We start from the raw sequence: 23,012 nt of genomic DNA, 5'->3' as shown, positions 1-23,012 counted from the left end.
CCCAGTTTTTTTTCAATTAAGACAGAGTCAATGTTGGAAGAAACGTTATCTTTATTTTGTACATCAATAAGAAGGGGGGCTAAGGAAGGGTAAGTGGAAGGAGGTGAGGGAGGAATGGGGTACGAGCCCCCGATGGGGAGGACTGGGCTGGCTCTGCGGGCTTCTGGGGGTGGAAGCTCTCCTGCAGCCCCCCAATTACTCCCTCTCCCCAGATGGCAGCCTGCGGCAAGTGCAGCCGGGCTGATGGCCGAGTGGTGTGATGTGCCCAGTGTGGGCACTCAGGGCACTCCAAGCCAGAACTTCTTTGCAAGCGGGGCACCCCTTAGAACTGTGTGTCCGGGGTGGGGGTCGGGACCCTTTAAGCGCAGCCCTCGGCTAGCCTGAGACAGCATCTCCACGCTCTAAGTCCTCCTTTTATGCCCTGCCGGCACTGCTTCCGGCCATCCTTAAGCCCTGTTCAGAGTCCACTCAATGTGGACTTGCTAGTTCGAACTAGCAAAACGCTAGTTCGAACTAGTTTTTAGTTCTAGATGCGTTAGTTCGAACTAGCTTAGTTCGAATTAACTAATTCGAACTAAGTTAGTTCGAACTAGCGCTGTAGTGTAGACATACCCTGAGAGAGTATCTTTGAAATATGGCAAATGGCTCATGTGCTCCATTTATTTTATTTGACAAAGTAATTAATCTAGAGCTTTAAATTAGAGAAGACATAGCAAAAAATCTTCAGATGGGATAGGATGGACATTATATCTGTTCCACCTTGTATGCTAAACCAAAGAGCCTGAAAAGTTGGGAAAACAAGTAATTTAATAGTTCTTATAAGAAGTACTGTTTCACGGACAAAACTCAAAAAACAATTTAGAATATTCTGAAATGCCTTTCTTTTGTGATGTCCTACTACAAAGTGTTTAGTTTATATGTTAGCAGCAGTAGCTATAAAATAAATTTTAATGCACAGACTAAAAAAATTGCAAGAAATAGGAAGGGAAATAATATATTTTTATTTTAGGAAGGTACACAACAGATTCTTACATCAAAGAGCCATATCAATTAGGAATATAAAGGACAGATATCTTGTGTGACACTAGTCAATGGCAGATGTTTCAGAGGTAGGCATAAATACTCTACATTCACTTATTTCTCCATTATATTATACAAGTGTAATTTCTTTCTGACACTTGTCTGTGATCAGTTTACAACATAAAGCATGAACCTTAAAAATCACTGTTGTAATTTTATCCAAGCTAATAAATCTGAAGTTTCTCCTGCTTCCAATGAGGGGAGTGAAGATATGGCTAAAAGTGCACTGAGTTAATGAATCTCACCCAGACACAGAAAGCAATAGATATGGGTATCAGTCTCTCATATGATTGCCTCAGCTCCTGAAGCCTTTGTAGTATCCAAGGAACAAACAAAATATTGTATACAGGCAGTCCCCGACTTACGTCGGATCCGCAGTTACGAACGGGGCTGCCCGGAGTACACGGACTGCGGGACCTCGCGGTCCTGCCGCCCGTGTACTCCGGGCGAGAAAAGCTGCTCCGCGTCTCCCTGGTCTGCAGACCAGGAAGACGCAGAGCAAAGCCGCTGCCCGAGCGTCCCCCCCTTCCCCCCCCCCCGCGGCTTTGCAAAGCCGCGGGGGGGCTCGGGCAGCGAGGCAGCCCAGGCGCGCCTGGGCTGCTCCGCTGCTGGCTTCCCCAGGCTTTGAAAAGCCGCGGGGGGGGCTCGGGCAGCGGGGCAACCCAGGCGCACCTGGGCTGCTCCGCTGCCGGCTTCCCCAGACTTTGCAAAGCCGCGGGGGGGCTCGGGCAGCGGGACAACCCAGGCGCGCCTGGGCTGCTCTGCTGCCGGCTTCCCCGAGGCTTTGCAAAGTCGCGGGGAAAGCCAGCAGCGGGACAGCAGACCAGGGAGACGGGGAGCAAAGCTGCGGAGGACCCAGGCGGCGGCGGGACCGCGGTGCGTCTCGGTCCGCCGCCCGCGTCTTCCTGGTCTGCTGGGGTGGGAGGGGGTGCAGCTAGTACGCCCCCCCCCCAGCAGACTAGGCTTTTCTCTGGACGCCTGTGGCAGAGCAGCTGGGGCGCTGCCGGTTGGTCCCGCAGCCCCGCTCTGGGCGCTACTGGACCAACCTAGCAGCACCCCAGCTGCTCTGGTCCTGATTCAGCCGCTGCTGGTCAGTTTCAGCAGCGGCTGAATCAGGACGCCTGGGACAGAGCAGCTGGGGTGCTCTGCCCCAGGCCTCCTGATTTAGTCGCTGCTGAAACTGACCAGCGCTGACTACAGGAAGCCTGAGGCAGAGTTGCTCTGCCTCGGGCTTCCTGGAATCAGCGGCTGATCAGTTTCAGCAGCAGCTGACTTGGGGACGCTTGGGGTTCTTAAGTTGATTCTGTATTTAAGTCAGAACTGGCGGTCAGTTTCAGCAGTGGCTGAATCTGGATGCCAGTTCCGACTTACATACAGATTCAACTTAAGAACAAAGCTACAGTCCCTATCTTGTATGTAACCTGGGGACTGCCTGTACTACCCTATGCAAACTACTTACAGTAAATTCTTACAATGGATTTACAGAAAAACCTAGTCTTGAGGAAGCAAATATAAGTTTAATTTGCTTGTAGCAATGGTGTTGAAGGAACTGAGATAATTGGGAGCTAAATTTTCTAACAAGAGTACAGCACCTTTGCGTGGGAACTCATGCCTCTCCAATGGACAAATGTTGTCAAGGTTGTCCTTCAGATTAACATCAGAGGCACTACAACTAGTGGAATTGCATCGAAAGTCATCCATTTTATGGAAAATGTAATTTAGAAAGGTCTTACAATGTTAATTTATATTGAAACCAGTTTTCATAACCCCCTCCTGTAAAACCAAGCTCTCCAAGTATTATGAATCTAACTGAGCCAGCTTTGAAGGAAATTTTTAAAAAAGTAATCCTTGAATACACAGATACCCAAAAATATCTTTTCATACTATATGACAATTTTAGGCTTATTACAAAAATATTTTTGTAAGACAAGAAGTTCTTTAATGAACAATTGCAAATCTGCTTTCTAGTCAATCACACAATTCTAGACACAGTGGCTCAAAGGAAAAAAATCTGTTAAAAAAATTGTTATCAATCAGATGCTGAAAATCGTTCAACCTGGCTACCTATCAGTGTATTCTGGAATGTGGACTCAATGTTTGATGGAAAGGAAATAATTCTCTCTGACAAAGAGGGAAAAAAAATCTACAGGCCCCTCTTCCACGTATATCCACACTCACCCTTTCTTAATTATATAACTGTACCGGTTTAAAAAACTTTGGTACAAAAATGTTTTAATAAAAAACAATTAGCTGTTTGTAGAGCCAAAAAACAAATTTATTCCCCCCTCAAAGTTTTCATTAATAAAATCTCTCTCTCTGAAACGACTTTAGGTTTTTTTTTTACTTCTGATTAATAAATTTGTCACATCATAAAATCTGAATTAAAATTAGGAAATTGTTCATAGTTTGATTTCTTGATAATTAGAGCATCACATTGTTCTTTTTTAAAAGGAAGTCATCCTAATGAAATCAAATTATTTTGTTCTTACCAAAAAGGAGAACAAATATGACATTAATATAAATGTAGGGAAGCTAAAACAAGATGCTTATTTTGATGCTATAAAATAATAATCTGATATATACTGATTTATACATCAAAGCAGCAATTTCATACAACAATCTATTACTGCATGTATTTACTATAACAACTAATAAGTGGTAGAGGGTTCTGATTCTTGGAATATACAATCTTGCAGGGTTCTCATTGTTGAAATTCAGCATCTAAATCTGATATAAGTGAAACTCCATTGTCTCTTAAGAGTGCGAGCAAATCTCTGCCTTCACACATTTCTTACCTGCTCCTACAGCTATTCTCTTGAACATTATAATTAGTTTGTGACCAACCTTCCTCAAATTAAGTCAAACACTATCATTTAAAAAAATCAGGCCTCAAAAGCAGAAATCATGTGCATATAACATGTTCTTAGTTTAACAATCAGTACCAACAACAAACAAACTTTGAAGAGGAATGGAAAAAAACTGCTGTCTGCTGAAAAAAACTCTGCATGAGATCAAAGATGTAAAAAGGAAAATGCTGTATAGTAATTTCTAAAAATGTCTAAATGAACAAAGATAAATACCATTAAAGAGCAAGTTTTCTTTAATAAAAAAAAAAAGATAATTTTTATCTCCCATACTGATCAGCCTTCATCAATAAAAAGCTGGGAAGATGCAAAAAGTGATCCAACAATCAGAAATAACATTCAAAAATCTTACCAACTCAATGAAGGGACATAGGGTGTGTCTAGACTACTGAGTTTTGTCGACAAAAGTATACCAGCGTCTACACTACCGCTGAGTTCTGTCGACATAACATCGACAGAACTCAGCAGTTTTGTCGATGCTGGTAAACCTCATTTTACGAGGCATAACACCTTCTGTCGACAGAGTTCTGTCGACAGAAGGTGTTATTGCATGTAGGGTTGCGTCTAGACTACAGGGTTTTGTCGACAAAGCAGCTTGCTTTGTCGACAGAACTGAATGTGTCTAGACGCTCTATGTCGACAGAAGTTTTGTCGACAGTATCTGTCGACAAAACCCTGTAGTCTAGACGTACCCATACTGAGGAAACAAAAAAAATCCAGAAAGCAGTAGTCTATCCCAGGGATCGGGAATCTTTTCAAACTAGAGAGCCAAACTACATCAAAATTCAGAACAAGGGTCAACAAAGAGCCATATAAGAATGCCCATTTGCATGGCTGAAAATATGCAACTTAATATTATTGATAATTGACATAATGATTAATAATAGCATAAATGAAACATTGTACTCACAGACTTTATTTAATGGGACTTCTGCTGCATCTTTTCACACATTTCTTTGACGTTTACATCACAACTGGTCAAATCTAGCTTCATGAATGCATTTAAGCAGTCTTCTGTCAATCTTATGGCAGGGAGCTGAGGATATGCAGTATGAGGGGCGTAGGGCAGGGGGTTCAGGTGTATGATGGGCTCAAGGCACAAGGTTAGGGCGTGGGGGGTGCAGGAGTGTTATGGCAGAAGGCTTGGGATATGGGGGGTTCAAGAGTTTAGGGATGTGGGGGATATGAATGGTTCAGGACAGGAGGTTCAGGTGTATGATGGGCTCAGGGTTGAGGTGTGTGGGGTGCGATACAATGTTATGATGTTGCGGCCATATGGGGGCTGGGCCTCAATTGGGGGTTTGTGGGGCAGACTTCATTGTTAAATTAAGTAAAACATTATGTCCAACACAAAAGGTTTCAACATTGTCTTTATTTACGGCAAGGGCTACTGTCCCACGGAAAAATCAAGTGAGAAGCAAAAAGAAAAAAAAAACCCCCCAAAAACCTCCAACACTCACTGTTGTGGTCCCCAACTGAAACACCCTCAATCCCCTGGTGCTCCACTCCCATGGTAGGGGGAGGGACAGATTTACTCTCCTAGGATCCCCAGGTTAGTGGATTTTGTGGGCCTCCTTAAGCTCTTTGGTTGGGGGAGGGGGCAGAAGCAGGAAGGGGATGCTGGGTCTCGGGGGGGGGTAAGTGGAGGTGGGCGGTACAGGGTCTCAGCAGGGGGGTGAGAGGGGTGCGAGTGTAGGGTCTGGGCATGAGGGGGTGGGAGGGCCACTTACTTGCTCTGTATCATATTCATGCATGATTAGATAACTGGTCCACTCTCCCTTTAAGACTGTGTCTAGACTACAAAGTTCTATCAGAAAAATATACGCAAATTGTGGTTCACAATTTGCATATCTTTTCCCGCTTTTCTTCTGAAAGAGGATCTTCCAACAATTGGCCCATCTACACTGGGCCAAATGTCGGAAAAAAGTGTCTTTTGGAACATCCCTTCTTCCTCGTAGAATGAGGTTTACAGGGATGCCGAAATAACACATCAGCTTTTCTGAAACTTTTTTCAGAAAAGCAGATGCATTCCTTGGACATGGCAGAGCTTTTCTGGGATAGCTCTGGTATTCCAGAAAAACTCTTCAGTCTAGACATACCCTAAGAGAGGCACACTGTTGTTGTGCTGGTTGTCTCAGAGACAGCAAGAGCAAGATAGCAGGTATGTCCATGCAGTCAGAGTATGCATTTGTACATAAATGCATTTATAAATAAATATTTTAGTCTGCCCTATTGTGTGTGGATCTCTATTCCTGTGAGCAGTCTGAAGGCAATATGGAGTTTTTAGAGATGGAGTACAAGCAGTTCTGTTTACCAGAGCTGTGCAGATAATTGATTTTTCAGATTGGCCCACAAACTGAAATCAGAAAAACTATTTTCTGTTCTGAAAATGTTCAGAATGTATCATCAAATTGGAAATCTGTTTCTGGACAACAAATCATAGAACACTAGAACTGGAAGGGACCTCGAGAGGTCATTTAGTCCAGTCCCCTTCCCTCATGGAAGAATCCAGTACCATCTACACCATCCTTGATAGATGTCTATCTAACCTGCTCTTAAATACCTCCAGAGATGGAAATTCCACAACTTCCCTAGGCAACTTATTCCAGTGTTTAACCATACTGACAGTTAGGAACTTTTTCCTAATGTCCAACCTAAACCTCCCTTGTGCAGTTTAAACACATTGATTCTTGACCTGTCCTCAGAGGCCAACGAGAACAATTTTCTCCCTCCTCGTGACACCCTTTTATACACCTGAAAACCACTATCATGTCCTCTTCTCAGTCTTCTCCTTTCCAAACTAAACAAGCACAATTCTTTTCGTCTTCCTTCATAGGTCATGTTCTCTGGACCTTTAATCATTTTGTTGCTCATCTCTGGATCTTCTCCAATTTCTCCATGTCTTTCTTGAAATGTGGTACCCAGAACTGGACACAATACTCCAACTGAGATCTAATCAGCGCAGAGTAGAGCGGAAGAATGGCTTCTCGTATCTTGCTCACAACACTCCTGTTAATGCATCCCAGAATCATGTTTGCTTTTTTTGCAACAGTATTACACTGTTGACTCATATTTACCTTGTAGTCCACTATGACCCCTAGATCCTTTTCTGCAGTACTCCTTCCTAGACAGTCGCTTCCCATTCTGTATGTGTGAGACTGATTGTTCCTTCCTAAGTGGAATTCTTTGCATTTCTCCATATTAAACTTCATCCTATTTACCTCAGACCATTTCTCCAGTTTATCCAGATCATTTTGCATTTTGACCCTATTCTTCAAAGCAACTGTAACTCCTCTCTGCTTGGTATCATCTGCAAACTTTAAAAAAAAAAAAGTATACAGGGTTCTTTTGAAAAGGGGGATTTTCCCCAAAAGAAATGTATCTAGACTACTTTTTTTTTAAAACCTCTTTCAAAAACGGGATTGGAAGAAAATATGCAAATTTACGCCAAATTTGTATATCTCCTTTCAAAAGCTGTGGGCAGTGTAGATGTGCCCTAAGTGACATGCCACAAGAAAATCAGAACATACTAGCATTAAAGCAGAATGGGTCTTTTATGTAATTTCTTTTTATATAAAAATTAGATTATAGTCCTCCTTTCATCTAATTTCTAAGAAATTATCCACAAATAAGATACAGTTTTCAAATGCTTAAGTAGCCCCTATATAGTGTTCCTGCTAAGATTTTTCCATCCATGATTGCAGTGAGTTTTGTCTTGTGCACTAATATTGAGGTCATGTGCCCTTGTTCAGATGCACCAGTAATGCTGTTCCCTGAGAGACTCTCCCAGTGCACAGACCTGGCCTACAGGAGCTCTGCTCCCAGGGGGCAGCCTGTGTGCATGGCAGGGGCTGCCCCAGGCTTCTTCTTGCAGGGCTGGCTGCAAGTCCATGCCTGGGGCAGAGAGAAGCTGCTGCCATTGCCCAGGGTTAACAGGGAGTGGGGTGCTGGAAGTGGGGCAATGGTATGTGGAGAGTTGGGGGGGGATGCTGGTAAGGTAGAGGGGGAAGGCAGGGGGCTCAGAGCCAGAGCGCAGTGAGCGGGGAAGAGGAGCGGCAGTGACGGGGAGGAAAAGGGGTGCAGGAGAACCTAGACCCAGGAACAACCACATCTCAGCCCACTCCAATTCCGGCAGCTGCCCATCACGTGGCCCTGGTCAGAGCTCAGGGGGGAAGCTGAGCAGCTGCCACAAGGCCCTGGTCAGAGCTCCAGCCCTGGAGCTGGTCCCTGGAACAGCCGCACTGAAGCCACAGCCTGCCCTTGGTGCAGCCGTGGCACACAGCAAGCTTGGCCCTCTGCCCTAGCTCCCAGGATCACCCATGGGCCTGGCACTGGCTCCCGGAGCAGCCAGGCATCCACCACACATCCCTGGCTGCAGCTCCAGCCCAGGAAAAGGGCTGGAGTTGGCCACTGGAGCAGCTACACCACAGCCCTGGTGCCCAGCACAGCTGTGTCACACCACAGGCCCTTGCCCATTCCCCCAAAGCAGCCCCCACCCTGGCAGCAGCTGTGGCCCTGGCAGCAGCTGGGAAGCCACCACATAGCCCTAGCTGGAGCTCCAGCCCAAGGGAATGGCTGGAACTGGAGCCATGGCTGCATGATGGCTGCCTGGCTGCTCCTGGGGCAGGACTGCATGGCAAACAGCTGTTGCGTGTGTTAGGGCTGGAGCATTGCCCCAAGAGCAGCTGTACTGCGGTCTGGCCCCAGCTTCAGCAGCTGCCACTCAGCCTAACCTGGCTGCCACTCCAGGCCTCGGGAAAGGCTGAAGCTGGGGCTAGGGCTGTGTGGTGGCTGCCCAGCTGAGACCCATTGGAAGCAGCCAGAAAGCCACCACACAGCCCTGCCTGCCCCACTCTCCTTCCAACCACACCTTCACCGGCAGCAGCTTACCTTCTGAGGAGATGGGCAGGATTAAAATTATTTGTGCGTGCCTAAGCAGGCACGTACCCTAGAGGGAACTCAGCCCTGGAATCATGGTTAGAGTCCCCCTTCCCTAATCTGTGATGACACATCAGCCTGGTGATAAAAGTTGTTCACCTGGGATCCACATATTCTACCATGCAGGCAGAATATCTAAGTATTTACACCAAGTAAAACAGCTTCAGTAAGAGAGACTGAAAGTATCTCTCCCCGACCCATAATCTTAGAGTTCGAATCCCTGCTCCATGGTGAGTGTCCGAGTCAGAACTACAACAATGGCTGCCCGTCGCAGGAGAGCCATAGCCTGTCATACATCAAGGGCTGGTATAGGGGGCTCTGTCTGTGAGGTGGAGCGCTTCCCGTATAAGGGCATGTAAATTACTGATCTTCCCCTGCTCGCTCCACCCACTGCAGTGAAAGATCAGCCAATGGGCTGACTTGCGGTCAGGCCTGCTCACTCCACCTACTGCGGCAAAAACCAACCTATGGGATGATAAGTCCTCAGGCAATAAAACAGGCAGCTGAACCCTCTCACACTGGGGATCGCATCGTGTCAACGCCTGGCCTGATCACCCAGTCAGCTTGCACCCCCCGCTCTCGAGTCTGTTTGAGCGTACTTCGAGTTGGTCGACCTGAGTGGAGACAGTTTAGGAGCATGTGGCTGGTACTCGTGTTCCTGCTGTCTTCAGAATCGGTATAATCCCTCTTCCCCGCGATTATCCCTATCCCAATTGATTTTTGAGTTGCCCTCATTGCCTATCAAGTAACAGTAGTTTAAGAGTGATAGAAATGTAGCCATGTTAGTCTGGGGTAGCTGAAGCAAAATGCAGGACAATGTAGCACTTCTAATACCATTAACTCACAAACATCCCACTCTCCCCACCTCTAATATCATCAATTCACAGACACTTTCCTTCCTCCCCCCCCCCCACACCCCCCTCCTGTTCTGAAATGTGATTTGTCCTTTTCATATGTGTTCATTTTTTTAAATTGTATCCTTTGGTATATATGGTTGTGACTATTTTCTTCCACTTTTTGATCTGAGGAAGTGGGTCTGGCCCACGAAAGCTCATCATCTAATAAACCATTTTGTTAGTCTTTAAAGTGCTACATTGTCCAGTAGTTTAAGAGTTATTGTGTTAGTTCTTTTAATAGTGGTTGTTAAGGGTTTTAACTGTTCTTTGCGTAATATAGTGTAAATAGTTAGATGTATGAACACCAGTGTGAATTCAACTGTTTCTAACCCCTGGGCAGTTATTGGGAATTATTATGATTTAGAAAAGCCTCAGGGAATTGTTTTATATTGTTTGATGATTTGTTTGTTTTTCATTCTGATGATTGTCTGGCGACCACGCATGTGACTAAGTTTACAGTCATAAGGCACCAGAGTCCTCATCAAAATAAAATCAGTTTTTTATTTTTTAAACCCCCCAGTCGTGATCTCATTCTTTCCGGCATCCCTTCGAACCTCGTGTATTGCGGGGACTGACAGTGAGGATACAGAATTTCAGTCTCCCACATCCCAAGTAACCACCCTAACTCACTCACTCTCACATGCACTCTGATACATGCTCTCTCCTTTTTTAAAAGCTAATTCTGAAAAACACTTTTCCCCAGACAAAACTATTGTGTTACACTCAGTTTCAGGTTGACCGAAATGGAATTTTTCATGGAAAAATCCAACATCCATAAAGTTCTGCCAAGCCCTACTGTCCAGTGAGTGAAACGATTCAACACTATCAACTCGGGTGGGAATAAAGCAGGAGTGGGCAATAATTTTTAAAGGGGGATCTCTCCAAGATTCTGGTAAGTGGTCAAGGGCCATTCTGGTGCTTCAAAGAGGCAGTGCTGCACGGAGCCCGGGATCATCTAGGAACTCCAGCTGACCCCAGTGCTGGAGTGGCACTTCAAAAGGGCAGTGCAGCATTAATGCCTGAGATTAACACGTTAAAAAAAGTAACGCATTAGTCCTGCCCTGCGTTAATCGTTGACATCAGTTGACAGCACTAATATTCGTTAGTCTCTAAAGTGCCACAGGACTGCTCGTTGCTATACATGAAGGACAGTCCTGAGTCAAATTGTAGCTGTTGATTTACATCGGACAAAATGAGCCTCAGTCAGCTCATGCAATTAAAGAGACATATAGGCATAATTATCAGCAGCGTTATCAAAAACATTGGTGTAATGGAGTGCAAAGAGTCTGAGTACCTGATGAATAATATCAAGGCCATCAACATTGGATCAAGAGAGGCCTCAGAGTTGGGTGTGTTTTAGAGCACTTCGGAGGGGCAACTGTTTAGAGAAAATTTAAGCTACTGAGATACATACAATTATTTATATTCTATATTGGGGAGAAACACAAACTATGTAGTTACATTATACAATAACACTTTCCATTTGACCGGTATCTCAGTAACTAAACAGAAGCTACTGAAGTTAGATATTTTACAATCAGCAGATCTGGATAACTTGCCTTCACGAGTTTTAAAAGAGGTTGTTGGTTTTCAATAAGTCTTGGAAGATGAAGGAAATTCAAGATTACCTGAAAAAAGTTAATTTTGTCTCAATATTTTAAAAGGATAAATGATATGGCCTGGTTAAATACACTCCTGTTACTCTGACAGTAATTCTGAAAAAGATAATGCAGTGGCTGTTGTTAGGCTCAATTAAAAAGAATTAAAAGAAGGTAAGGTAATAATGGAAGTTGAGACGAGTCTACGAAAAACAGATCATGTCACGTTAACTTGATATTTTGATGAGATTACAAGTCTGATTGATAAAAACAACACTGTTGATGTATTATATTTGGAATTCTGTAAGGCACTTGACTTGGTACCTTGACATTTTGATTACAAAACTAGTAAGACATAACAATAACATGGATCACATTAAATAGATTAAAAGCTGGATATTTGATAGGTCTCAAAATGTAATCAAACAGGAAATCACTACCAAATTGGTGTATTTCTAATCGAGTCCCACAGTAATTTGTTCTTGGCCCTATGCTATTAATATTTTTATTAATGATCTAGAAGAAAACATAAAACATCACTGATAAAGTTTGCAGATGATTCACCCATCAAAATATTCAGGAGTGGAAAAATCTTCAATGGGATACAATCCTGCATTCTGTAGTGGTGGCCTAAATTCCCTGTTCATAGATGTGCAATTGTATATTTTTATTGCATTTAAACACACACTGCATGCAGTTCACCATGCTATCGGGTCACTTTGCATGAATGATTTCTCTTTCCAATTATTTACCATCCCGCAATCTTTGTGTCATCTCATAACTTAATCAGTGATTAGATGTTTTATTTCAAGTTACTGACAAAAATGTTAAATAGCACGGGGCAAAGAACCAATTCCTGCAACATTGACATTCTTGGGGTTCTAAGTAAGCATTAGAGGAAGGAGTAAGTCAATTCATACAGGGTGCTTTGTCAGCTAACAAAAACAGTTTTGCTATCGAGAGACCCTGTCTCCCATCCAAAGGCTGGAAAAAAAAATTCTTGAAGTCAAGTGGAGGACTGTGATTATGGATGCCAAACTATTATCCCCTTTTTCTGAAGATGCACACTCAGCACAGGTACCACCTAAAAAGCACTCCTTTTTCAAAGCCAGTCTTACAGGTAGTCCATTTCTCTTTATTCAGAGAGTGCTTCAAGTGCAAAACAAAAGGAAAAAAATTATGTAGCACTTTAAAGACTAACAAGTTAGTTTATTAGGCAATGCTCAGGGATTGCATACAGTAATTCCTCATTTAACACCAGAGATATGTTTTAGAAAATGATTGTGTTAAGTGAAAACATGTTATGCAGGGTCAATTTTCCCATTGAAAATAATGGAAAAGTTGGGGGTTGCATTTTAAGTGGTGGTGTCTGTTGGGACCGGGACATAAGGTTGGGGGAGAAAGGGGACTGGGTTACAGCAGAGAGGGGAGGTGTTTGGCTCTGGGGAAGGGAAGGGGAGGAGAGGAGAGGGGGATTGGGTTGGGAGTATGCCCCTGTTACGGGTTTGCCGGGACCCTCACTGTGTCCGGCGAGAGGGAATCGCTGGGGAATGGTGCGGCGAGCGGCAAACCCTCTGCCACTTTGCAGGGAAGTGAGGGAAGCCCCATGCAGCCACTGGCGATGGGCCAGCTGGGGAAACCCAGCCACCGGCTTGCAAGCAGGGGCGGAGGAGAGGGGTCAAGGCGTCCGGCAAGGGGGAGTCAGTGGGGAACGGCGTGGCAAATGGCAAACCCTCCACTGCTTGGCAGGGAGGCGGGGTAAGCCCTCTGCAGCTGCTGGCAACGGGCTGACTGGGGAAATCGTGTTATTCCGGGGACGGTCATGTAATTCAAAAAACATTCCCTGGGGGAAAAAAAAAAAAATCACACTATCACGAAAATGTGTTAAGTGGGCATGTGTTAAATGAGAAATTACTGTATCTACATAATTTTTTTTTTACTTTTGTTTTACCAAGATCAAATTAACATGGCTACTTCTCTATTATTTTTCAATTGGAAATGTGACTTGTAATTAATGTACCTTAGGAATGGAGACTCAGAGTACTCTCAGTTCTGAGATGCAGATTTAGCTTTCGACATCAACACCATTTTTGTCTAGTTTGTGCTCGTTGGATACCTGCATCCAAATCTTTTAACCTCAATTCCTAGTGAAAAGCCAGTACTCTTCTCATCAACCCCTACCCCTGTGCTGTGCCAGAAGAACAAGGTCTTCCTGTTTGGGTCTATCCAGTGCTTACATTTATATCTTTCCAGAGTCTGTGCCAGCACCCAACCCCAACCACAATCCTCACAGTGCCCATTGGCCAGAAACCAGCCATGCTTGTGGACACAGACAGCTTATGGAGCTCCCTTCCCCCAATGGCGACGAGGAGTCCTGTGGCACCTTATAGACTAATTGAAGTGTAGGAGCATAAGCTTTCGTGGGCAAAGACCCACTTCGTCAGATGCATGTAGTGGAAATTTCCAGAGGCAGGTATAAATATGCAGGCCAGGATCAGGCTGGAGATGACGAGGTGGATCCAATCAAGGAGGATGAGGCCCACTTCTAGCAGCTGATCTGGAGGTGTGAATTCCAAGAGAGCAGAAGCTGCTTTTGTAGTTAGCGAGCCATTCACATAGGCTCTTCAGGGTGTTCCAGTCCTTCAGGGTGTTATTTATCTGGATGTAAGTTTCATTCCACTCTTGTACTCACACACCCTAATTTCAGGTTGGGGCTCCCCGACTGTAGCCTTGGTTAGTAATCATCAGCGAATTCCAGTTACATCCAAAGAGCCAGGTGTCAGTGTTGCCTGCCGCCCTCCACCACCCATAGTGAGATTGTGGCAGGCAAATCTTGGCTCCAGCCAACCCTCTTCCTTTAAATGAGAGCTGTTAGTCTTTTTACTTCCTAGTCAGCTCCAAATTGAGAAAGAACACCCCCTTTGAACTGCTTCTTTCAGGTCGCACACTCTGTATCTGTAAAAGGCTGTGTTGATTGGGAAGAACTGATTATGCTCACAGCAGTTCATTAAACCTTTCCAGATCTAAGTGGAGCATGTAAATCTCATCACGCTATTCTTATTGACCTATTTGGTTCATAATATGATTTTAATTAAATAACCAACAGAGAAAGTTAGAAGCACTAGCAAAAATATGAACTTAATAATATAAATTATTTTATGATAAAACTGGTAAATGTGTCTTGTTGAGGTAGGTTCTATGACAACTGTGTCAAACCATGCTCAGAGATGTCACTCAACAAACCATCTAGAACAAATGATTAGTGAAAGCATTAGTTTTTGTTAGAGACATGTATGCCATAATCCCTTATAGACACAAAATATTAGTCATTTGAGATTAGGGATTTCTTTACTCATCTAACACTATAACTACAAGATCTTTAGTAGGCATCTGTTAAATCTAGTACCTTTAGATAAATTGGTCTTATGACTTTTATGGCTACTTTTCTTCTAAGTTTCAACCAAAGATGGTAAATCAGTTAGCCAACTCCAGTAACAAAACCCTGGTTTTATTTCTGCATAAAATAGAAGAGTCAAGTGTACTCAAGCTAGAAATAACTGTTAAACGTTGTAGAACATAATGGAGAAATTTCTTCAGAGGATACAGAAAAATAAATATAAATTGACATCATCAACATGCACAGACCACTAGTATTTAAAACCATGGCTAAATTATTGGCTATACACAGATAGCAAAGAAGAGAAAACAGAATGTCAACCATTATCACAGGAAAATTAGATCTAAATAGTTTATTGCTGAACCAAAATGTAAATTACACTACTTGAGTATGAAACCATAAATACAAATAGAGAAGATAGGATACTTGTTCTCTGGCTATGATCATTTGAAAGCTAGAGACAAATTAAGATTAGAATTAAAGCTATTTATTTTATTGACAAGATTATGAACATAAAGATATTTCTATAGTTAAACATTTCTAAACATACACTTACAAATATAAAACAGATTGTCATCCCAAAAAAGAACAAAATCTCACTAAGGGTAATGTTCTCAAATGTCTTTTAATTATATTGAGTGTAAAGAAAGGAGACAAGATATTTAAATACATCATCAATTCATTTGATAATTGCCTGCAGTAGAACAGAAATGTAATACAAATTTAAAATGGAAAAATGTGTGTCACCCATCAATTTTCTCTATGACTCTGTCTGCTACTATTTGTATTACAAAGTATCTCAATAAATTAATTGCCATGACCCCAGCTAATGAAGTAGTGCCTATTTATCCAAGATTTAAGAATGATACACTTACACAATTGCCTTTTCCAGTCTGCTTCCCTGTGATCCAACTATTTCTCCTAGTGTACAAAACACTTGTCCCAAAAAATCCTGAAAAGCAATAAAAATGATATGCCATGAGACACCACTATATCCTGGATGGAAATCATTTTTTTTTCCATTGGTCTGTTTTTTTACCTTTCCTAGAAAACATGTATTCTGTTTTATTCTTATTGAGCTGTTATCTTATATACACTGTGTGGAATTATACAATGATTCAGAAGTCAGTTTTTACTTCTATATTTTATATAAAATAAGGTACATTAAAATAAGAAATATAGTCATATGTACAGCATGTAATGCAACTCTCAGGTTTTTAACATAAGAGGAGCTTTATCAGTTACCCTTTTACATTAAAAATTAAACTTAATTCTTTTGAACTTTCTTAGAAAGTTAATCGCATTTTCTAGCAATAATTCTCCCTTGCCCCATCTTTTGTCTTTTATTTTCAAACATTCCTGATATTTAATTTTGCTTTCTGATTACCACTTCCTGTATTAGTAACATTAGGGAGTGTCTAAACTACACTCCTCTGTCAGCAGAGGGATGTAAATTAGACACAACAAAAGTGCAAATGAAGCGTGGATTTAAATATCCCGCGCATCATTTGCATTATGGCGGCCGCTGCTTTTTTAAAAAATGAGGAATACATGATCTTTCGAAATGGGACATTTCTGTCAAAAATGCCCTGTCTAAACTGCTGGGTTTTTTCGAAAAACCGCGTTTTGAAAAAAGTGGCGGACGCCATTATGCAAATGAAGCGTAGGATATTTAAATCCCCGCTTCATTTGCACTTTCGATGTGTCTAATTTACATCTCTCTGCCAACAGATGGGTGTAGTTTAGACACACCCTTAGTAATATCTAGGTACCAAAATATCACTACAATAAGCAGGGCTCGACAAATAAGGAAGAGCCGGGTTTGGGCGATCTGCGCATGTGCAGAATGATCTGCGCATGTGCAGATCGCCGGACAGCGCGGCTGGTGAGTGGGGTTCGCCGCGGTTCGGTGAGCCCTGACAATAAGGTTTAAATTACAATAGCAGTGCACAAAATATGACATCTTCTACTTTGTAAATTAATCAATAAATAATATATAAACAAAAATAAATAGATATGTTCATTTATGTAAGACTCCACCAAGCCATAACACAACTGACAAGATTCTACAGTGATTTGTACAATCACAAAGATGTCACTGTGGGGTCAATTACTAGAAAGTTTCCCTTTAGTGATGGATTCTTCATTTGTATTGTGGTAAGGCATACTGAAAATCACATTTTAAAAACCCATCCCACTTCAGTATATTAAGAGCACAAATGATCAACATTCTATAGACAAAGAAGACCTAGGGGACATGGTGTTTTAATGCTGGGTTTTTTGTTTTTTTTTCCTCAACAACTTTGGCCTCCCCCTCTCTTTATCCCCCCCCCCCCCCTTCAACAGAATTTTTTCCCTGGTGTTTTTTTTTGGGGGGGGGGGGGGGGGAGGGTTGTTCGGTTTTTTTGTGTCAATCATCTGGCAACCCTACTCATCACCTATAGAGGCCAGATGCCAGACATGTTATACATCTTCAGACACAAACCCATTGAACCATTCACTGAAGAGATGTCATCAATTTATCATCCATGGATAGTAGCATGATACCATTACTTATCAAATCCAGAATCTCTACCACCTGATTTGACTAATAGTTTTGGCACATGAATTCTAGGGAAAAGCAGGGGGTGGGGGAGGACCTCTCTTCCAGAAAGCAAGAGAGAACAGGTGGTAGGTTCCATTTTTGGAGAGAGGAGCCAGATTTGCTGGTGTAGGGCAATATCCAGATCAGTTGCTGTTACTGAGAAGTAGAGCCTGCTGGGGCTTTGATCAGGCAGGACGCTTCAGTGGTGGTTTTCCCTGAAGGTGAGAGACTACTGCTGCACGTAGTCTACTGAGATGGGCCTACAGGAAAGGAACTGTGAGTACTGTGACTGTTTAGGAAAGCGTTTGCAAAGTTAGGAGCACAGCACAGACTGCATCTGAGACTGAAGAGAGACAAAGCAATCTTCTCAGTGAAGCAGGGCACACTGCTGCTGGCATTTAGTGGGGCCAGCTCCAGTCTTCAGAGGAGTTGTGCAGTTTGTTGCTTTTGGCAGGACTGATATACATAACCTGCAGAGTGCGGTCTCAACTCGTGCTGCAGATCTTCAAGCCCATCCACACAAGATACTCTCTAGTACTCTTAAATCCAGAGGCGTGTACACTCAATGAAAATGGAGACAGTGTAAATGCCAGTTAGATAAGTTTCATTTATTCCTGTATCCCAAGAACAACACATGGGCAACATAGAAAGCATAACTTCCCACCTCAAACACACACCATTGGCAGGAGGGGCAAGAGGGCAGATCCTCTGGGCAGCTCAGGGGACCAGCAGGAGTCTGGGGCTTGCAGCAGAGGTGTCCCCTCCCCCCCCCCCACTCACTGGCAGTGGCAGGGGGAGGCTAGAGCCCATTAGCTCCACTCATTTTGCTCCCCAGACTCCCAGCTATGTCACTCAGGGGAGGGGCAGGTCTACCCCCATACTCACCAATGGGAAGCGGAGCCACACAGCTGGCAGAATAGAGCAGGCTGCAGCCGCATTACTTCACTTCCCTCACTGCTGTTGGTGAGGCCAGGGAGCTCTGACCCCTGCTGCGGGTGCCACAGCCCTACTAGCTCCCCAGGTCATTTTGCTCAAGGAAGAGGAAGAGCTAGGAAGAAGCAGGTCCTGGGACAGATAAAGATTGTCCCACCCCTCTCCAGGGCTTGGGGTGGCAGTCAGTTACCCTTCTGTATCCTGTTTAATTGATTTTTTCCCCAACTGTACAATGTGGACTTAAATTGAGAGAGTGATATTTAATCTTAGTCTTTCAAGCCCTGTTTCTCTAAAAATTGTTAATTAAAGGTGTGCTCATCTAACACACTCATTAAACTTTATTTATAATAAGTATTTGTGTAGTTAGATCCATAGCACAGCTTATTATTAGAATGTATTCCCAAAGGTTTCCAAGGCATGCCATTGAGCATGTACAGGGGCCAACCGGATGGAGGCTACGCCAATTTTTGAAGTAAGGGTAAGCAGAGAGGTGGTTAGAGGATTCCCACAAGCCAGCATCACCACTGGAATACTCAGGATGTTCTTTAATATCAGCACCAGACACCCAGAACAGAACAGAAGGACCAGAACAGAAAACTACAAGCTTTTATACAGGGACAGGACGAACATAAAACAAACATAAAACTGAGCTCAGTAAAAAAAAAAAAAAAATGGAACTCAGATACCGTAAGGTAACATACACTGGAAATCAGTCCATAGCATAGCATGTCTGGGAAAGGGGGAACATAAGAATAGCCATACTGAGTTGGACCAGCAGTCCATCTAGTCCAGTATCCTTTCTTCTGACAGTAACCAATGCCAGATATCCCAGAGGAAGTGAAGAGAACAAGTAATCATAAAGTGATCCCTCTCCAGTCATCCATTTCCAGCCTCTGACAAACAGAGGCTAGGGACACCATTCCCATCCATCCTTGCTAATAAGTAGCGATGACCTAACCTCCATGAATTTATCTAGTTCTTTTTTAACCCTGTTAAAGTCCTGGTCTTCACAACCTCCTCTGGCAAGAAGTTCCACAGCTTGACTGTGCTATGTGAATAAATACTTCCTTTTGTTTATTTCAAACCTTCTACCCATTAATTTCATTAAGTGACCCCAAGTTCTTATGTTGTAGGAACAAGTAAATAACTCTTCTTTATTCACTTTTTCTATACCTGTCACCATCTTATAGATCTCTATCATATCCTCCCTGTGTCTCCTTTTCCTAAGCTAAAAAGCCCTGTCTTTTTAATCTCTCTCCATATGACATCCATTCCAAACCACTAATTATCTATGTTGCCCTTTTCTGAACCTTTTTCAATGACAATATACCTTTTTTGAGATGAGGCAGCCATATCTATACACAGTATTCAAGAGGTGGGCATACCATGGATTTATATAGTGGCAATAAGATATTCTCTATCTTAGGGTGTGTCTAGACTACAGGGATTTTTTTTTTTTTAAAAAGTGGCCTTTTTTCGAAAAATCTTTACCTGCATCTAGACTGCTGCTGTGTTCTTTCAAAAGTAAATTGAATGAATGCGGCAGTTTTTTCGACTGCGGAAAACCTCATTTCGAAAAAAGGTGCTATATAATGCAAATTGTGCTTTTTCGAAAGAGAGCATCCAGGCTGCTGGGGTGCTCTCTTTCAAAAAAGCGGCTTGCTTTTTCGAAAGTACTGGCTGTAGTCTAGACACTCTTAAGAAAAAGCCTCTTTCGAAAGATGCTTGCAGAATAGACAGTCTTATTCTTTAACACTTTCTTCATACTTCCTAACATTGTTTGCTTTTTTGACTACTGCTGCATATTGAGTGGATGTTTTCAGAGAACTATCCACAATGACTCCAAGATCTCTCGAGTAGTAATAGCTAAATTAGTCCCAATCATTTTGTATGGATAGTTGGGATTATTTTCTCCAGTATGCATTACTTTGCATTTATAAGTATTAAAATTCATTTGCCATTTTGCTACCCAATCACCTAGTTTTATGAGATCCTTTAGAGGCTCTTCACAGTCTGCTTTGGTCTTAACTATCTTAAGCAGTTTAGTATCATCTGCAAATTTGGCTACCTCACTATTTACTCCTTTCCTCCAAATCATTTATAAATATGTAAAATAGGATTGGTCCCTGTACAGATCCCAGGGGGAAAATCTGTAGTTACCTCTCTCCACTCTGGAAATGTATAATTTATTCCTACTTTTTGTTTCCAGTCTTTTAACCAGTTATCAGTCTGTGAGAGGACCTTCCCTCTTATCCCATGACAACTTACTTTACTTAAGAGCCTTTGGTGAGGTACCTCGTCAAAGGCTTACTGGAAATCTAAGTACACTATATCCACTGGATCTCCCTTGTCCACATGCTTGCTGACCCCCTCAATGAATTATAGTAGATTAGGAAGGCATGATTTCCCTTTACAGAAACCATGTTGACTCCCCCCCCCCAACAAATTATATTCATCTATGTGTCTGAATTGTATTCTTTTCTATAGTTTCAACTAAATTTGCCCAATACAGACATTAGACCGACCGTTCTGTAATTGTCAGGATCATCTTTCGAGCCCCTTTTAAATGTTGGGGTCACATTAGCTATCTTCCAGTCAATAGGTACAGAAGAGGATTTAAAGGAGGCTTTAAAGGTTCCAAAGCCTCCTCTAATGATATCTCAATCTGGGAAAATGCCTCAGATTTGTCACCTAAAAGGAATGGCTCAGGTTTAGGAATTTCCCTAACATTTTCAGCTGTTAAGACTGAAGCAAAGAATGTATTTAATTTCTCCACAATGCCCTTATTGTCCTGGAGTGCTCCTTTAGCATCTTGATCATCCAGTGGCCCCACTGACTGTTTAGCCATCTTTCTGCTTTTGATGTACTTAAACATTTTGCTATTACTTTTTGGCATTTTGGCTAGCTGTTCTTCAAACTTTGTCTTTCCTTATATTTTTTACACTTAATTTGACAGAATTTATGTGCCTTTCTTCCTCACTAGGATTTAACTTTCATTTTTCAATGGTGCCTTTTTATCTCTCACAGCTTCTTTTAATTGGTTGTTAAGCCACAGTGGCACTTTTTTGGTTCTCTTACTGTGCTTTTTAATTTGGAGTCTATCTTTAAGTTGGGCCTCTATTATGGTATCTCTGAAAAATTTCCATGCAGTTTGCAGGGATTTTACTTTAGGGACTGTGCCTTTTAATTTCTGTTTAACTTCCTCATTTTTGTGTAGTTCCCCTTTCTAAAATTAAATGTGTTGGGCTGCTGTGGTGGTTTTCCCACCACATGCATGTTAAAATTTGTTACATTATGGTCACTATTTTCAAGCAACCCGGTTATATTTACCTCTTGGACTAGATCCTCTGCTCCATTTAGGACTAAATCAAGACTTGCCTCTTCTCTGCAGCTGGGTTCTGGGATGGGGGGGATAGGGTGCAGGGGATAAGGATCTGGGATGGAGGGGGCCTACAGTTGGGCTCTGGAGAGGTAGGTTAAGGTGTATTGCCAAGGGAGCCCCACAGGTAGGCTGGGAGGTAGGGTGGGAGAGATTGTGGATGTCTGGCCTGCCATCTAGGCTCTGGGAGAGAGATGAGGGTAGAGAACTGAGTTGTCATAGGGGTTTCTTTAATTTCCTTTTCCTGGGGGAACGTGTCTGTCTGTCATACTTGCTGACAGGTATGTTAAATAAATTACTTGCAACTGACATAATTATGAAGTGCTATTTTGACAAAGTTTGCAGAATTTTAAAATATCATGGGTATAATTTTTATTTTTTTGGCACAAAATGCCCCCCCCCCCCCAAATAACACTGGAGAAAGGACTGGGTATATGTCTTTCACAGAAGTAGTCAGTCACCTATGCCAGCAGAGGCCAATCGTAGCCCAAATAGAAAAAGAGCTGCTGGCTGTCACTTCTGGAGTGAAGCACTACCATCAGTACATGTCCCCCCTCCAGTGTCAGTGAATTGAGATCACAACCGCCTTGAGATAATAATGCTGTTTTAGTGCTTGATACTGCAGCACATATTGATGCACCTCCATCACTGGCATGTAGATTTCAGATATTGTTCAGGACAATTACTGGAGTTAGCTGATACCCTGTGTACCCAATATCAGCAAGCTAGGGGGAAGAGGACACAAAAAATCCATTGACAAGCTGCACAATCTCCCAGATTCTACAACAAAACTGATGGAAATCAAAAAAGCTATGGAAAAGGCCATCCAACTACAGACAACGAAGAGTGATACTAGCATAGTAGCCAGAACACAAAGGCCAACTACAGTTGATTCTGCTTATTTGCAATCTCTTGATTCCCAGGAAAAAGTTATTATCCACAACAAGCAAAAAAACAAAAAGCAAGCAAGCAAACAAAAAAACCCCAAACCTTTAAGGAATATCAGAGTGGCTGACTGAGTGAAGAAGAAAAAGAAAAGCAAAAACAAGCAAACAGGACTGGGGAGCAAAAAAAAAAAAAAAAAAAAAAAAGTTGTAACGGCAGTCAGATGTGCTTTAATCTGATAAATTCATAGGTTTTAGATTTAACAGCTAATAGAGACTGGAAATAAGGTGAAAAAGAAAAGAAAGTATGGATTACAGCAGGCTTAAAAATGTTTTCATTTGTGCTTGTAAATTTTCCTTGTGATTCCTCCCTCCCCCCCCCCACACACACACATACTGAAAATGATGATCAGTATTGCTTGGAAATAGACATCTTGGTTCCAGGCTTTGAGGCAGAAT

General features: G+C 42.6%; 1 protein-coding gene across 9 annotated transcripts in view; it reads right to left on the bottom strand.

Moving 5' to 3' along the window:
* Positions 1-23,012, bottom strand: part of CPNE8 (copine 8) — a 215,527-nt gene that overhangs the window by 119,801 nt on the left and 72,714 nt on the right. For 8 of the 9 annotated variants that reach the window (XR_012903543.1, XR_012903544.1, XR_012903542.1 and 5 more), the window contains one exon: positions 15,649-15,725. Coding sequence is in view for 6 of the 9 variants with exons in the window: in XM_075927580.1 (XP_075783695.1) it covers positions 15,649-15,725 (77 nt within the window). In the remaining 3 variants the exon portion in view is untranslated. Of the gene's footprint in view, positions 1-11,387; positions 11,407-15,648; positions 15,726-23,012 lie in introns of those variants that run through there. The other variant, XM_075927600.1, reaches the window with a different exon arrangement.

The sequence above is a fragment of the Pelodiscus sinensis genome, chromosome 1 (assembly GCF_049634645.1).
Source record: "Pelodiscus sinensis isolate JC-2024 chromosome 1, ASM4963464v1, whole genome shotgun sequence".
Lineage (NCBI taxonomy): Eukaryota > Metazoa > Chordata > Testudines > Trionychidae > Pelodiscus > Pelodiscus sinensis.
This window is presented reverse-complemented; position numbering and strand designations above follow the sequence as displayed.